General features: G+C 36.5%; 1 protein-coding gene across 5 annotated transcripts in view; it reads right to left on the bottom strand.

Moving 5' to 3' along the window:
• WDR72 (WD repeat domain 72) overlaps positions 1 to 19124 on the bottom strand; it is a 202171-nt gene that overhangs the window by 63469 nt on the left and 119578 nt on the right. For all 5 annotated transcript variants that reach the window (XM_036033779.1, XM_036033790.1, XM_036033772.1 and 2 more), the window contains exon 18: positions 14374 to 14569. In XM_036033779.1, coding sequence (XP_035889672.1) covers positions 14374 to 14569 — 196 coding nt within the window. The remainder of the gene's footprint in view (positions 1 to 14373; positions 14570 to 19124) is intronic.

The raw sequence follows: 19124 nt of genomic DNA on the forward strand, positions 1-19124 counted from the left end.
TTTTTCCAGTAAAATACATTCCTATAGCTTCGCTTTCCATGCATGGGCTTCTTCCAGGGCTGTGCTGTTTTCTTAAGCTATACCATGGTGGAATCTTATCCTTTATAGTGTTTTGGAGAAAGCTGAGGGTGGCGCCTGCACAATTTGATTTGGTGTAAAAATACACACCAAATCCGATTTCTGTTACATTAAGGCGTTCTCTGACAAAATATACAGAACAAGAAATGAAGTGAATTGCGTTTTAGAAATATCTTGCAAGCTTGTTTCCCCGAATACCTGACCACTAATTTAAAAAAATGGATCAAAATCCACTTTAATTGAATATTTAATAGATGATTTAATGGTCAAGTTAAGATACATTTTAAATGCTAAATATAAAAATGATTTGTGTTTGCTTACTGGAAATACTTGTAATATAAGCAAACATATATAATAAACTAATATTTAAAGCAAATTAACTGTGGAAGAAATGAAATGACTATCTTCAATTTATAAACATAGGACATTCATCAAACTATATTTTTGACTAATAGTTGGCTTTTATAATATGAATATCATAAGAGTGGATTGCCATTAACAGTAGACATAGTTTAACTCATTTTTAAATGTGTAATATATTTTCTTTAAAATGAGCCACTGAAAATAAAAAAAATGGTGATATCCTCCTAGGGAAAGGCCTGCATTTAGCTAGAAGGAAATGCATCAATTTTCATAAATAAATACATTTATTCTTTTGTAAATTCTATCCTCCACATAATGCCGCATGAAATAGTGTGATTTACATAAAAGAATCTGAGATTAGCAAATAGGAGCATGCAGTCTAGTCTAAGGCCATTTTACAACAAGTCATATCAACGTGGTAAAAGCACTTAAGTCTATGGTGCCCTAGTTTTTCTCTCAATGACACTGGCAAAGACCTACTTCATTTAATATTTGCAAAGAGAAATAAAAAGACATGCCCAAACCTTTTGAACAAAGAAATGCATTATGCAACTACCAGAAAAGGATGATTGAATTTAATCCACCTAATTATTTTTAATTTCTGAAAATACTGTTCAAGCAGACATTTTCAGGGTCCCCGAATGGCCGTTTCTTCACAGTACATTTCCGATGGTCTTTAGCTATTTTGGAGACCCTGGAATATGATATCCCTATGAAAACTCTGAAAACTCTAAAAACTCTTCTGCATCTCTGAACTTTAAACACAGACACGTTGTGGTGTCTGAGTAAGGCTCCCTTGACGTCTTTACTACAGAAAAGGAGACTGATTAAAACATCTCATTCCTTTTTAGTACAATGAGAACCCCAGACACATGTTAATGGGTAGATGACTGATTCACACAGGTGAGCAGACAATTCTATACCTTGTTGTAGGTATTTTACCATTACCTTCTGAAACACTGTTTCAAAGTGCAGGTATGTTATATTAAAAAATAAACGATACTGCCCAAACTCAGCAATTTGGAGGAAACATAAATCAATGGCCTAAGGAAAGCAGGTGATGTAAGAACTCGAGACTGAAATAGATGGCTAGAGAGATGGATCATAAAGTTTAACCTTTGAAATTATTCATTGATATTAATATAAACACACATAAAAGCACATTTCAAAGTTACCATACTTTGCTAAAATACAGTTTTATTAAATAGAGATTTTTCTTAAGTGGTAAAGAGATAATATATTCTATGCCTGGAAAATATCTAATAGCAAATGCTTAATAAGTCTGGTCTTACTTAATGTGTCAGTTAAGACTGTGAAAAGGGAGGTCAATGTCTCCATAAATACACACACGGACGCAAAAGAAAAAAGTGGGTGGTAACACCAAAACTTATCAAGGAGTGGTAATTGTTAGAAATGTGTCCAAAGGAAATAAGAAATCAGACCAAATATTAATGTATACAAAATGAGAAAAAATTTGTAACTGATTCAAGAGATTGAAATAATGGCCAAATATACTTCAGATTAGCACCAAGAACCACAGCAACTCTGATGATTCTGAAGAACACTCAGTGTTGTTTGGCCTGAAAGCAAGGAGGCAAATTTCTCTCCTATATGTAACATGAAGGAACTTTCTCCATGTGGAATGTGAAGCACTAATAATCCATCTGAATAACCTAGCAATACAAAATTAAGAAGAACCGCATCTAGTGTACCTCAGAGGATTGAGCATGGGCCTGTGAACCAAAGGGTCACCAGTTCGATTCCCAGTCTGGCACATGCCTGGGTTGTGGGCCAGGTCCCCAGCTGGGGGCATGTGAGAGGCAACCACACATTGATGTTTCTCTCCCTCTCTTTCTCCCTCCCTTCCCCTCTGTCTAAAAAATAATAAATAAAATCTTTATTTTAAAAAGACCTGCATTAATTGTTTAAAAAATTAAGGAAAAAAGTACTGCTTTACAAGTGAAATACTAAGCAGAGAAATACTTAGACAAAATTTAGACACAAGTGTTTCTTTGTATCTCTTGCTCTACTCATTCTCTACTTTGCACTAGGAATGTCTCATTTTTCCTCTTAAAAGAATTTATAATGACTCCCATTATTTTTCAGGAAAAAGCCCCCACCAGAATCTTTACTTTTTAGGTATCTCACCTTCTGGATTCAGATTGGAGCGTGCTCTCTTCCTATAACCTGCCCATACCAAATTTAGCCCCATTTCTTGACCAGAACATATGCCTGTTCCTGTGTCTGTCCTCATTTATTCCTTTTGCCTGAAATATGCTTCTCACACCATGCTCTTTCCCATCGGTGTCAGCTGGGTGCTCCCAGAAGCAGAGTTAAGATGGAGTTCGAAATGTAAAAAGTATATTGGGAATGAACCTGAGAAAGGAAAAAGGCAAAAGTAGAATTGGGTAGGAAGCTCTCTATTCACTGTGCATATCTGATAGTCTCTATCAGCCCAATGAAAACTCCAGAACAAAATTGGCTGTTAAGAGGTTTGTATAAACCAGCAATAGCCAGGCCCTTGCAACACCGCCTTGCTCAGTCATTGTCCTAAGAAAAGTCTGACCTCTGCTCCAATGCAGGGATTGATCCTGGAGGTGCCAACAGCTGGAAGCTGTCAGTCACACTCCTCACAGCTGGGCAAGCAGTCCTTTCTTGTAGAGTGAACTCAGCAGTGCATCACTCCATGTCTGCCACAATGCTATTCTCCAAGTGCATGTGAATGTCTACTTCTGTACGGAGCCTCTAAAAATCATCCCCTGGCAACTAGTGGCTCTCCATGCTTCCTCAGCAATGTGAACTTCAGTATCTCATACTGCATTGTGACCTCATTATGCTTACAGGACCCAACCTTGTAGAGAGTAGGAACTGCACTATACCCTTCTCAGAGTCTTAGTGGATAGCTTGGGAAAAGAACACCTAACACATAACATATTCAAAGAAGATGGTTGGGTGGCCCTGCCAACTGGGTGATCCATTAGCTTGGTTCCTCCCTACTCTGGTGCAGAGACACTACGGGGTATACCTTGTATAAATCAAAGGGTACTATGAACTTCTCAAAAATAATGTTAATATATGTACTTTAAGTACTAATAGGCTATTGGACTGTAAGGATAAAATGTAGCAAAAATTAGTATGTGCTAAGCCAAACTTTTGATTCTGTTCCCAATCGTTTATTGAACCTACCTGTGTAACACTTTCCATCTGTTTTTCTCATTTCCAGTTTCTTCAGTCCACAAATTGGGAAATAGCTTATCATCTAAATTTTAAGTTATAAGATATGTACTGTGTTTATTCTGTATTATAAAATAGTTTAATTTCAATTGTAAATTTTGGAGTTTTCTTTGATGACTTCCTTGGAGGAAGCTTAGTAGTTCAGTAATATGCGCTGTTTATTTGATCAGCCCACAATATTGACTCTACCGTTAGGCCCAGAGCCAAAGATAAAAGTGAAAGAACAGGACAAGATGCTCTTTTCTAAGGGAGGCAGAGCCGCAATACATGATTTACTACACAGTCTGGGAAATGCTGTGACCAAAGTATAAACAAAGAGGGTGGAACAAACACAGGGAGCTAAGGAAGGACCTTCCTGAATTAGTTGGGGGTTACTAATTTGGTTTCATCTTCCTGTGCACTTTTAAAAGGGAGAGGCAGAAACAAAGAAAGGCCTCAGAACATATAGAATCCCTTTCCTGAAAGAAGCCGTTTTCAGCAGGGTTGGTACTGCCCCCTAGGGGAAGGCTTTGGAAACTGCCGAGGTGAGAGACATTTGGTTTCCCCAAATTGTGGAGACACTTACTGGCATTTAGAACAGAATTGCCAGATGTCCTGCAATGCTCAGCATAGTCCTTGGCAATGAATAACTGCCTGATATTTCACCTGGTTTCCAAATACTCACTGGCCATTCGTGGAGGTGAAAGCTCTGTTTGCAATTTCCTGAGCCCAGAATCTAACTTTGTTTTACACATAAGAATATTCCATGGTGTTGAACACACCCTGAATTTTCTAGGAGGGCCATCACCTGGTATATCGAAGAATGACCATATTTTGCCGCTATTGTTGTCCAGAATTTTATCAAGAAAATCCATGTGGACACCCATGTCACTGACGGCAGCATGACACAAGGGCAGGGCCCGCATTAGTAACTGCCGTCTTCTCAGCAGTGGGATGTGTCCCTGCCAGCATTCCTTCCGTCCTTCACTCCAGTCATGCCCGAGCTTTTCCCTACTGAGACACTCACTAATACAAATTACCCACTCTTTGTTTTTCCCCTTTGCATTTTATATGCAGTATGTGTGTAGGTTGTATTACTTAAGAACTTTATTTTAGGGTTATGAAAGTGAATTACTAAATATTGACTATAAAGGTGCTGGCATTGAGATGAGCTGGGAACCACTACACTTAAAGTTTTCTAAAATTTCAAGGCTGACCTCATTTTGATGAGAAGAAACCTAAGAAGGTGGTCGAGTGTTCACAATTACTATGTTTATGTTTAGTCAGCTACTAAGGTGTGCTTTTACCCTGATGAGCAGGCTGCCTGGCTGGAGGACAGGTGATCCTGCATAGATAGAAAGGGCATATGTTCATCTAACAGGTAAAAGGAAACAAAGAGTAACAACTTTCCTTTGAACGGTCTTCAGTTCTTGTAGTTGATTCTCAGAGGTTGAAAATGAAGTACTTTGCCTTAAATCATCAGCATTATTTTTTCCTGGTGGCTCTCTAGACCAATAAATTGCTCCTGAACAAAACAGATACGTACTAAGTACTGTCTCTGTACTAACATGTTTAGAAAGAAAACCAACATCCCTACAAAGACCTTTTCCCATTCTCTTCCTACCTGCAGCCCATTAACATATGATTCAGACTTTCCTTCATTCTGCCTGAGATCAGAGTACTTTGATACATGTCTGTCACTGTCATTTATCATTCATCTGCTGACTCAGGCAGCAAACATTTAATGAGCACCCACCGTGAGCCACGTGGTTCATTAGCTGCTGGGAGCTCAAGATTAATAAGTTCCAACTTTTGCCCTGAAGGAGTGCAGAGAGGTGGTGAAAAAAAGGCAAAGAAACAAACAATGAGAGTGTCAAGTTGATAAACACTATTTTAGGAGGATATATACCAAGTGTAGAAAGGAATGTAATGAAAAATTTCAGCACCTTGCATTGATCCTTAGACACAGTAAGCACTTAATAAGAGCTATTCTGAAGTTATTCAAATTGTTCCAGGGCTACAAATTGGGCAGCTATTTTGACAAGTTAAAAGGGAAAATAAGGCTCCTGCCAACAAGGCGAATACTGTTTTGATGGCACAGGATGCGGCCAGCACATGGGGGCAAGTGGATCATCTTTCTGTTAACACCATTTCTCTGGGAATCGCCTTGCTATGTGACAAACACTGTACTATACACTGAGAATACAGAGCTGGGTAAGTCCCTGCTCTTCTCTCAAGGAATTTAGTCATACCAAAATTGTTTCCAGAATGAGGGATGCATGCCCATACTGGCTAACGGGATTGCATTTGATGAAGGAACTAACATCACACGAAGTCCCAGGCTCAGGAGTGGGAAAGGAGTCCACAGGGAGGAGGCTGACTCAGGAGAGCCAGGTTGTGAAGAGAGCTCCAGGTTTGCAGCCAAAGGGATCTTGGCTACGATATCAGGAATGAGCCAGAAGTCCAGAGAGGGGCAGATGAGTCAGAACCCAGGATGTGAATCCAAAAACTGAGGAAATAGTGTTTGACATAACAGCGCCTTAAATACTTCCATAGAAAAACTGGAGCTAAAGGAGGAACACAAAGACAAGTTTAAGGCAAGGCTTGGGGCTCCCTAAAATATCAGACTGAAGTCAGATCATGACAAAATGAGCAGTGAAGAGCCAAATAACCAGCCATCAGGAAAGAGAAGTGTTCTGGCTGATTACAAACTTGATTCATTCATGTGTCTATATTTAATTTTTTTGTGAGCCTGCTGTGTGTGTACCACATGATCCTGGGGTGATGATGCTTAGAAAGCACAATTTTAGTTTATATTCCACATTATATCTGGCTGCTAAAGAAAAGCAATCAGCTGATTTTCCTTGTCTCCTCTTTCTCTTACTAATTAGGAGTTAACTGAATCTTTAGTACAAGCCATCCCCCGGTCCATCCATTCATCCATCCACTCAATAAACACTTATTACCAGCTACTAGGTGAAGGACTATCCTAGGTGATGGGAGGAAAAAAGATAAATAGACCCGACCCTTGTCCTTGAGGGGTCACTATTGGGAGGCCGGTCTCAGTGCGGGAGAACAATAGCACAAAACACATCGATTTCAGCGACAGAGTCTAGATCACTTTTTCTTTGTCAATACATTTAAATGGGTATGCAGACAATAATCAATAAGCGGTGCCTGCACAACTGTTACCAAGGAAATATTTAACTCAATTCCTGATGCTGCAGTCTCTGTGCAATCAAGCCAGGTTGGCATTCTGATTGCTCATGAGGAAAAAAGACGATGAAATACTCTAGTTCTTCATATGCCAAGATGAAAATCATCAATCTCAATCTCCGTGAAAGATGAAACTACTTTTGGAAAAAGAGCAGTGAACTCTATCAGTCTTTCTAAGGCAATGTAATCTTTAAGATGATACAGAGAGGGCAGAGGCAGTGGAGAAGTTCAGAAGAATTTATATGAGGAAAAAGAGAAATGATGAAATTTCTCCATCAATTTCAAAAGGAGCTGAAAATGAAATAGGACATATGTTAAACTCAAATGACAAAAGTGTTTTTTGAAAGGTGTGCAATATATTCTAGGTGCTAAATAATTTATTTGATTATATATAAATTTGTCTTCATCTAACATAGGAATATCTTACTATTTAAGATTGTCTAGTACATGATCCAAATTAATCAAAAAAAAATTTAAATTTCCTCTTCTCTTTCTCACCCACTGCTAATCCTTAGCCCCTTCACTTAGTATGTATGCCAAATCTTTTTCATTCTACCACCTACACAGTAGAAATTTCCAGTTCCCAGTCATAAAACATTCTATATTTTAACCACTAGAACTTAATTATCTAAATTTGTATGTCAAATAAAAATCTTTAGTATTAAGCACACCTTTGGTGGAATAGCTTATAGTGCCATACCAAAGGTTAGTAGAAATTAGGTATTCCATATTTTCTGACCGACTTCTTCAAGATAATTATTCTTCTGTTGTTATGCCAAATATCTCAGTTTTTGCTGCCTTATAATTCCCAGGTTAGATAATACCTATCTCTGTAACTGTCATATAGGAGACACTGGTGGTATCTGCTGAATTAAGAAGTAGTTAAGGAGAATCATGGTTAATTGGGGCACAATGGCAGCTAGTGACAAAGAATCCAGGTACTGAGACCAGACTTCCTGGGTTTGATTCCTGGCTACCTTTGTAATAAGACCTTGTGTAAGTTACTTAACTTCTTTTATCTATTTTCTCATAATAAAATGGGTATAACAATATTACCTATCTCCACAGATGTTGCCTGGAACAAATGATTTAAGTTATGTGAAGTTGTGTTAAGTTATATCAAGCCATATCATTGTAAGCTGCTTTAATTGTCATTGCCATTATCATTGTCACTATTCTGGAAGGAAGAAGGTTAGGGAACAACAGGTGTTGGCACAGTAAGATTCAAAGAGGGTACAGCTGTGTTCCAGAGAAGAAATCCAAGACATGGGTTTCTCTCTAATGCCCAAGTTCCTCATTCATGCATGTGCTAATCAGATGATTCTTGGGAGGAAGAAACAAGCATAGGTGGCTTTTCTGGGCTTAGCAAAGAGCTACCTTTCCCTACTCCGACTTTTTGCTTCATTAAATCATACTCATGTTTCAGGACTTCAATTAGACAACTTTTTTTTTTTCCTAAGAAGATTTCTTGATCCTGAAGACTGAGTAGGGTAGCTATTTGAAGTGCTCCTGCAGCCTCCTCTGTACTGTCTGACACACTTGTATGATTACTTTGATGCTGGTTTGTGTTTCCACTGAAGATCTCCAATTCGTTCTCTGTGGTATCCCCAGCTCTTGGATTGGTGCACAGAGGCAGAGACGGGTGATATACAGGAGTGATGCATGAAGACTTCTTTAAAGTTTTAGAGCTAGCACAGTGTGCAATATAGAATATTGAGTTACCAACACCCTATAACCAAAAGCTTACCACATCTGTCTACTTAACCTCAATCTACCCAAAGGCTATGGTTGGAATACTTTCTTGCAAAAAGAAACCAAAACAAAAAGGAGCTCTGAAGCATGCACCACCAATAAGTACGTTTGTTTGCAAACAACACACACATTATTAGTATACCAACATTATGTCCACTATAAAATATACCCAAAAGTAGAAATTTCCAAAGAATATTACACACACACCTATGTAGCTTAAGCTAAGTTTTGCAATGCCATTTGCATCTTATTTGCTTAAGCTTGCATTATTAGTATTATCTTCAATCCACAGTTTCTTGGCTGGAAAATCTTGTCCATTTTCTGAGGGTTAGTTTAGTTGACACTAGAAGTCATTTAAGCAGGGACACTTGAAACCGAACACAGCAGGGACAAGACCTTCCTTTGCACACTTGAGACACCATATGCACTGCCCAACATAGAAATCAACCAGAATACTGGGGTCAGCCTTGCATCAAATATTTTTTGTTTGAAGTTATATAAGTATTGATTTTCATCTCATTCCTCCATACCCAATCCATCAGCAAATACTAGCAGCTATACCTTCAAAATACATTTGGAATCTGACCACTTTTCACTTCCTCATCCAGACCACCATATTTGATCCAAGCTGTCATCATCAAGATTAGCATAATGGGCTCCCAACCAGTCTCCCTGCTTCTGTCCTTGGCCCTTGGACCTCAATGTTGTTTCCATCAAAATATGTGCCATTTGTCTGCTCAAATGGTTTGCCACTCAATCTCAGAGAACCTAAGGTCTCACTATCACAACTAAGGCCTTCTATTAAATGCTCCTCCCCCCATTACTTCTCTGCTCCTTGCTCACTCATATCACACAGACCTTTCCTAAATGACTTCAGTGGCCACAAAGAAGAACACATTGGCCTTCTCACTTAGCCTGAAGACCTCACAGAGGGTGGTGGAAAATGCATTTGCTACAAATACAGTCAAGAAAGCATTTCCCTGTAAAGTAGTCAACTATGTTTCAAAGCCTTTCAACAGCTAGACAGATTTCCTTCTGAGGAATTCAGCAGGCTGAGGAGGCCTGTCCCAAGCCAGTCCTTCTGCTGTTGGCCACCAGGGCCACAAAACTCTTCTGTTGAATCAATGTTTATTTCCTTGATTTACTACATGTGCATGGTTTTATTTAGACAAAGCACATTTTCATTATTTAATTTTGCAGATAAGTCTTTGAAAGCGATGCATCTAATACAGATTATTTGTAATACCTATATGTGATGCATGATGTTCACAAACACACTTTAATGTGAATTTAAATTCAGCCTATAATTCCAGGTGATAGCTTTATCTACAAAGCCTCCATTTCTATTTAAACCAATTTATTTAATGGAACAATTTAGAACACTTGTTTAAACTGATCCAAATCCCATTCAAAAAATAAAGGAAAATAACTTTCAAATGTATTTTAATAATAGAAAATACTGTCACTTTAGCTAAAAATGTGAGTGTTAATTATACAATTTCTTATCAAAGAGATTTAAGGAAGATAGCAATGTAGTCATTATAAAAATGTAAACCCAGATAAAATCTACTGCTCTCCCATAAAATACCAAGACACAAATGTTAAAATCTCAAATAAAATGCATGCTGTGAAATGCAAGAAATGAAAACTGTGAGAATAAATAAGATACAAAATTATAAAATTCAAACACATTATGCTTCAACTTTCATTTCCTTTCCACTGCTTTCTAAATTCATCTCATGCACAAATAATTCAAGAAATCTCGTGATTTTCTTTATTATAAGGGCTAATATGGCAACGATTGAACACTCTTTGTTAATAGAAAGTATGATTTATGAAAGAGGAATAAAAACCTAAGAAAACCATTCAATAAATTATTCAATTTTCAGATCAAGCTGATTTAGAGCAAATTGCCTTCCAGCTGCCAGTATGGGAAATTCAGTTTACTGGACAAGAACACAGTGTTTAAGAGAATATCTGAGGTTGCATCCCTGGTTTTAGTAATTTTTTGACTGTAGACAAGGCACATACTCTCTTTTAAGTCCCAGTTTATTTACTGAAAAAAAAAGGAATAATAATAGAAAGTGTGTCTCAAGGTGCAAAATACATACAATTGGTGGCATTCAATATAGCTGTGTATGGTAGTGGAGTTTTTAAAAATATCATTTAATATATATGAAGGAGACATATGATTATGTCAAATAAAAAATTAAAGAGGCAATTTATCAGGAATCTCTTTTTCTCACAGAATTTTTTCAGTTGTATTTGTAATTTCATTTCCATGAACACTTAAAAGAACTGTAAAATTGTTTACATAGATGACTCAACTGTTGAAAACAGAGACTTTGTTCATGTGAGTTATGTAAGAATCAAAGGAAAAAAATGAGATAACATTCATAAAGTGCTTAGTATCATGTTAGAGTGTACTAAGGGCATGATAATTGCTGTTATTATTATTTTTCTTGATCTACTATTATTAGTAAACCAAATATTTGTATACTATGTCCTGGCATTAAAGAAGTTTTTTAGTATTCTTGCACAATAAAACCATCATCTGTTACTTTCAGAATGATTTGCAAAGAGAATGCCTCAAGAAAGCAAGAAAAAATTAAAGAAATTAAATTAAGAATAAAAAGAATAAATATATATAGTGGAAGAGAGCTAACAGAGGACAAAGGAGCAAGGACCTGATAAAATTAAGTGAAATAAACCACTTATCATAAGAATATTTGGTAAAATAATATATGTTGCAATGACATTCTAAGTAAATCTGCCTACAAAAGTTGAAGAATTATCACATTACTGAATAGTACCTATACCATCTCTTTAACCTTTGAATCAAGACATGTGAGATAAATAAAAGATTGCCTCTACTTCAATTTTTTGGGAGAGTTTGAGAAGAATAGTCATCAAATCTCCTTTGAATGTTTGGTATATCCACTATGGAAAACAGTACAGCAGTTCCTCAAAAAAATAAGATTAGATTTACCATATGACCCAGCAATCCCTCTTCTGAGTGTCTACCTGGAAAACTTGAAAACATTTACTGGAGCTCTGACTGGTGAGGCTCAGTAGGTTGGGCATCAGCTCACAAACCAAAAGGTCTCTGGTTCCATTCCCAGTGAGGGCACATGCCTGTAGCCAGGTCTTCAACTGGGCGCATGCAAGAGGCAACTCATCAGTGTTTCTCTCACATAACAATGTTTCTCTCCTTCTCTATCTCCCTCCCTTTCCCTCTCTCTAAAAGTAAATAAATGAAAATTTTAAGAAAGAAAACATCTATTCACAAAATATATGCATCCTTATGTTACTTACAGCACTATTTACAGTGACCAAGACAACCAAAGTGTCCTTCAATGGGGGATTGGATAAAGATATGGTGCATATATACTATGGAATACTACTCAGCCATAAGGAAAGATGAAATACTGCCATTTGGAACAACATGAATGGATCTTGAATATTATGCTAAGTGAAATAAGTCAGTCAGAAAAAACCAAGGAACATATTTCACTCATATCTTGGATATAAAACTGAAACTCACAGATACACAGAGACAACAGCATGGTGGTTACCAGAGGGAAGGGGGTGGAGGGTAGTAAAGGGCAAAGAAGGCCAAATATATGGTGATGGAAGATGATTTGACTTTGGGTGATGAGCACACAATGCAATATACAGATCATGTATCATAGAAATGTATACCTAAAAGCTATATGACCCTATGAACCAGTGTTAACCAAACCAATTTTTTAAAAAGTAACAAATAGCTTTTTATAGTGATTGAATTTTTTAATTCCATCAAGTATATAGTATATATCATTGTAATAAGGGTATAAAGGTTCCTATAGTTTTTCTAAGCTTCTCTGACTAGTTTTTTTTAAAATAAATCTTTCCTAAAAGGAGGGAAAAGGCAATGTTAATATCCAATATAATATTACTTGAAAAATTTTCTTTTCGGTATAGGTTATGTGCTTCTGATTTACTTGTAATTGCAGTTAATATTTTCTTGCAGGCAGCATTTCCCCAAAATATATTTGCTCAGACTTTTGTGAGCATATTTCGTTTAAATAAAATATTCTAAATTTTATACACAAACATGTTAAGTAGCTGTAGTATTTTTGTGTTTCAATTCTTATCACAAACTAATCCTAAATTTTCCTTTAACATGGGCAAGGAGTCATTCAGTAATAATCAAAAGATAGTTAATGTCTAACATGGAATCTGGATGTCTTTAGTCATACATAGTAAGTAAACTCCCTACTACTGATAGTTCTTATACCCAATAATTAACTGGGGACAGAGCAGGGCCTCAGTGAAACTTCAAATAGTGGGTAACCCATGTGATAGCAAAACATCAAAAGTTTCACCTTGATAGCCTGCCATGAATTTCTTATCCAGAAAATAGGGCTTTGGGGCAATGGCTAATTTAGACAGTCAAGGTTAGGAATAAGGTGCAGATATGCCACCTAATGAGCATTAACAAAGGATGAACAGCACTAGCAGTCTTTGGAGAGTTGGGAGAAACCTACTAATAATACTAAGGGTGCCTCTCCCAAAGAATCAAGGGCTCAAATATAGTCATTGAAAATTCATTTAAAAAGGGATGTTTATGCTTCTTGCTTGAAATATGTAATACAACTATAATTACATGATATGATCAAAAAGGAGCTCCTTCAAGTGAGTGAACTTATCAGATAATTAAAGCTAATTTCTGGACAACAAACAAATAAATGACCTGAAATCACCATTGAGCTTTATCAAATTACTTATTGAATTTTCCATCTTCAATAGCTGTCTTGGTATCGGGAAATATTCTATTTTGATTTTTCGCCTTCACTGAAGAAGTGCTTTTTTTTCCTGCTATATGTCTTCTATCATTACATAGTGCTCTCCAATCAGTAATCTTATAAAAATAGTAAGGAGAAATAAGTATAATGCATTTTTAAGAATAACACCTCATCTGAGATTTAAACATTTTAATAACAGCAACATTTCTCTGAGTTCCAAATAAATAAAAATAAAGTTCTTTTTGTGTACCTAACAATTCTTAACAACCCAGAACAAGTAAATTTCTAACATGTTTCCCTGACAAAAATATGCATTTAATCATATTATAAATAAATTTGTTCATTAAAAGCTTACTATTTGAAAATCAAATTTATACTGATTTTTTCACTGTTCTTATTTCTTTTTTTAAAGTCACAGTAATGGCTGAAAATTAGTTAATGTTTTATAACAAAAATTTAGGTTCACTAGCCATAAACCATAAGCATCATCATTATAAAATTAGGAAGATAAAATGTGTTATAAAATAATGTGGTCCAACTATAAGCCCCTTTAATATTAGTTTGTATTGCATCTCTTATTCCCAAAAAAGAAAAAAAATCTGGCATATGGCTATTATCAAGGTATCAAATGAAAACAAACCTAGGACCCATTATTATCAGGGTATCCCTAGAATATATTAAGCTATAACTGTTAATCTTGTTTTTAATTTTAATCACGTAACTTCAAAACATTTTTGTAAATGATATAAATTTTTGTTTTGGAAAATATTTAGTGGTTAATACAATTTAGAAGTTCTTTAAAAACCTGACACTTGTAAGAGGAAATTGATAGCAGAACAGGTCAAAAACAGGGCACTTGGCTCGGTTTTTGCAGTAATGATATATTGTGAACTCATATTCTCAGCAAGTACTAAGTAGTAGAAAAATTCTGATGAAAGAGCATGCCAATAAATTTTGTACTCACTGTGCAGAGGCAAACTGTCTGTAATGCACTGTAACTCCAGCTCCTCAGTCCATTCCGTCTTTGGCCGCGTCTGTATCACCTGATAGTTACCTATTTCAGTCATGGAACCAGGTTGATTGTTGATTGGTGTCTTTCTCAAGGTCTTCATGTGCTGTTGAACTTCCACCAAAAGAACAGCTTGTATTGCTTCGGTTACCTGTTAAGTTTGTGTATCCATAAAAATTATATTTAGTATTGTTGCAAATATTTGGGGTCTTGCACAAAACCCAAAGCCTAGAATTTTGATGAGAAGGTTTCATATAAATTGCAATGCTCCATTCCACCCGGATTAGTATCTGAAACAATTGGTAGATACTGAGAACTGGCACCCAAACCACACATTGTTCTTTTGTAAATGCAAGAGATTACAGAGGAAAACAAAGAAGTTCTGAATTCTTTCTACTAAGACATTTTCATTTCTACCAGAAAATACATAAAATTAATTTGAGTATATCATAATGCTCTTAAAGACAAGTTTAGCTCCTCAAACAATGCCTAGCTTTAAAGCACTATTTGCCTAAAAACATTTGATTTAAACTAGGTCTAATACAGAAGGTTGAAGACAAAACTTTAATAACAAATCTCATTAAACTCAGTGCATGTGGCTTTACATAGCTCAAAATACTGCAAAATTCAACTTCTGATTATTGTATATACCCAGTCAAGGATCTGTGGTTCAGTAGAGGGGGAGGGAGAATGCTTGTCTGAGGGCATCTATCCACTATCTTCATTTTTAAAATGAAGAATCTGGGACAAGGCATCCCAAGTTCCATTCAGACTTTGTGAATGGGCCTTCTGAGCCTTGCTTCTATGTCCTTTTGTATATCTCATTTCAAAGTTCTATATTGTTACCCCTGAGTAAAAAGCCAGTGTACTTTAGCCTCTTTCCAGAGAGAATGAGACAAGGTCCAGGAGTTAAGTTCAAGGAAAATCATGTGCTGAATCAGTGAGAAAAAGGAGGGTCACCACTGATCTAGGTGAACTTGGGACACCTTCCATTATCCTTTTCTGGCTGACAGTTAGACCTTTCATATGGCCACAACCCAATGGCTGCTCCTTTCCCCCTCCAAAGGCTGCTCTCCAATGACTCATGCCCTACCATCTCCTCTGTATTATCTCCATCTACTCAGACAATCTCTAGGGCTTGGGCTTTGGGACGACACTAACTGAGACTGGTATGGAGAGAGGCTGATGCCAAAAACAGAACATATATTCATCTAAATATTTATTTGGTCTTTTTTATGTGGCATAGCAGCATAGGAGATTTTTAGACTGTAGGGACACTCAAAGAGCTGTTGCTGATGGCAGACACTTACTGAACTAGTAGGGGAGAAGGAGCCAGGCCCTTGACCTTCAATATGGGAAGCTTCCCAAATGTATCAGAGTGGCTTCTTGATTACTGATCATCCCTCTGTTCTTGTCCACTCAAATTCTGGGTTAGGTAGAATGAAGTGATTGTACCATTGCATACCATGTCTACTGACATCATAGTACTGCCTGTCACAGTACAGGTACGTAATGCTTCCTCATGCATATCACATGATGAGATTCTCAACACTGTGTCAGCTATTGCATGCCATGAATCTAACTACATATCATGTTCCACACATCATGATACTGGTGAATCATGCCTATCAATATCTACCATGTTATAACATATGATATTATATTAACTATTAAAATAATGCTTACTAACATATACTCCATCACAATTTGGTGAACCATGCTTATTTATGTATATCATATGAACGAATAAACTAAATTATTCATAAATAACTTTACATCACTGAATTTCATTTTAATTTTGTTACATGTTTTATTTGACAGTACTGATTAGAAGATGTAGATGATGTGGTCTAAAGAGCTCCAAGTCAGAAATGAGAAAGCCCAAGTTTCTGCCAAATCTATGACGCAGTAACTACAAATGCTGCCTTGGGCAAGTTCAGATACTTCCTTCTCTGGGTCTTCATGTGCTCACTCACAAAACAAAGTCTGTGAGACTGTGAGACGCTGGAATGAGAGCTTCCAGCCACAGAATCTTGTGTGGAACTTTCTTCTGTCTATAACTCTAATTCAGAAGGCTAGTAGTGGAGGATGTCTCAGACCCATGGTACATCTAACTTATGGTCTAGCCCTCAAAAAGGGCAGTTTAGCCATATTCCTTCCTGGAATCTTGGCTGCCCTCTCCCTGCAGTTGTTATCATCTCTAAGGAGTGCCCATAACTGTGATTTAGAATATTTTCTATCCCACTGAGTAGAATGGTCTATAACAACTTGGGTCAGTATTCTTCCTTAAAAATATATGGGAATTTTTGTAATTTCACGTAACATTTCTAACTATTGGATTTCTATATTATGACCACATTTTTAACTATTGAATTTTGTTTTTGACATATTTGTCACTACAAATACATATTATAAGAATTATTAATAATATTAAAAAACAAGGGGAAGTAAAAATAGCAGGATAAAACATGTTAAAATAATGAGTAGGATACTCAGAACCACAAAACCTAAAAGCGAATACTGAATGGCACACCCCCAGCTGGAAACAAACTCAAAATACACACTTTATGCTCAGTGTGAAATCAACAAAGCATGGTTCCAATTCAGAGAAATGACAGTGCTTATAAGCAGGTAATAACATTGTCACAGTATCTGGTATACAGTGGGCACTAAGTGAATACTAATGGAATTGAAATTAGATTCTGTACACTTTAAAAATATAAACTGTGGAAAGTAGAATTTGTTGATAATGTCTAACTATCAATACTTGAGTTTCTATAGTATATATAGTAGAAAAAAATTTGTAGGTGGTAGGGATAAAATTTACCCCAACAAAATATAAAATTTATACAGTGGTTTACAAACTTTGTGATTTTAATAATAGCTAGAACTGAAAGTACTATGTCTGTAAAGCTGTCTTCCAAATGCAAGTTTCTTAAAAACAGATCATATGCAAAGTATTATACACTTGTGAGGGAATGTGCAGGGATTTAAAATAAGCTTTACCAGTTCGTTGGCTGGAAAGAGACAGCCACAAATCTGGGACATATACTTATTACTAGAAGTACTACAGTGCCATAGGCAAGCTAAAAATTTTAATGGTTTTCTACTAACACCATGAAACAGCAAAGTGAAATAGCACAAAATGTTATGAAGACTCATAAGAGACCCCGAGGTCTGTGTGTTGTCCAATGTCCAATTTTCTGGTATAAAAGCTTTTCCCCAACATTCAGCTCACACTGGCCTTTCACGCCTTTTCAGCATCTCCTAAAAAGTAACACTTCTGCCTTGGGGGCTTGGATCTCATTTTTCACCCGCTGGAGTGAGATTATAAAATCCCAAGAACTCCAACGAAGCTTCAGAAACATGCAAAATAGCAAATCCAAAACCTTCCTTTTGCTTTTCCAGCATTTATTTCTTTGTTGGATATGTTTCTTAGGTGAGAAACAGAAGAGAATCCCCAGACGAACTCATTTATCTGGAGTATGAACTCATTCATACTCCTCACTCCTCCCTTAAAGGCATCCCCCCATTCAATTTCTGAAGTAGGATTCTACTCCATTTTATAATGGAGTTATAACCCTACTTTATAAAAGCATTCCATTCTCACCTAGTGCTCTTAAAATACATTGAAAAGTAGATTCAAATTAAAATGATTGAACTAACTTCTTAAATGAACAGCTTTATTGGAGGACTGGTTAATGAAGCATTTAAATGAATTTTTATAAAAGTCTGTTTTTCCTAAAGGACTCAGGAATTCTCATTCCCACTACACACAAGAGGAAAATAAATAAAGTTGAATCTGTCTTCTAGGGTCATTCATCAGGGTAGTGGCCAAGAAGAGAGAAAAACTGTAAAGCCTGGACTTCCTATAGTATGAGTCATAAATGCTCTGGTAATATTTTTCCTGCTCCCAGCATTTTGCACAAGGTCATAGAATCATACAACCTAAAAGATCCATTAGTCTAAATGTGTCCAAATCACATTAAAACTTATCTGAAGGTCAAATGAACAACTACAAAAGATCTTTAGTTGGAGTGGTTCGGGATAAATGTACTGTTGAATTCTTTTCCTTAAGGACTTTTCCCCATTGTGGAATTCTTTGGCTACTAAAGAAAAAGAAATCTCACCTTTAATAGACTATTTTAGGGTGATTGCTAGTATGCTCATTAAGACAACATATACTAATGTTCACTTGATTATCACAGGGTCTTTTTGTATAGCCATTCATTCATTCATTCATTCATTAAATATTTATTGACTGGCTACTGTCACTACTGGTTTTCTGGCCACTGCTCAAAGAGAGGTCAGTGAGACCTAGTCCCTGCTCTCAGCAAATTGTTGTAAAGCAAGGAATAGAAGATAAACAAAACAACAACAATAAAACCCACACGGTATAATTTCCACTAAAAACAAGCACAACAAAGAAAATGAAACTGGGTATGTGATGGGACTGGAGGCATGGGCTGGGGGAGGGAAGGGGACACTGTTAGGTGGAGTGATCAGAGAAGACCTGTCTGAGAAGTTGGCTTTGAGCGATTGATGAATGGAAAAATGAGAATCCCAGCTTAAGAAAACAGTAAGGTCCTGAGGAGGAAATGAAGATCAATGTGGTTAGTAAGAATAGAAGAGAGAATGATGAGCAAAGAGGTTAAGCTGGGGCAAATCATATAAAAACTTGTAGGCCATGGTAATAAGCTTCAATA

This window comes from Phyllostomus discolor, chromosome 1 (assembly GCF_004126475.2).
Source record: "Phyllostomus discolor isolate MPI-MPIP mPhyDis1 chromosome 1, mPhyDis1.pri.v3, whole genome shotgun sequence".
NCBI classification, from domain to species: Eukaryota; Metazoa; Chordata; class Mammalia; order Chiroptera; family Phyllostomidae; genus Phyllostomus; species Phyllostomus discolor.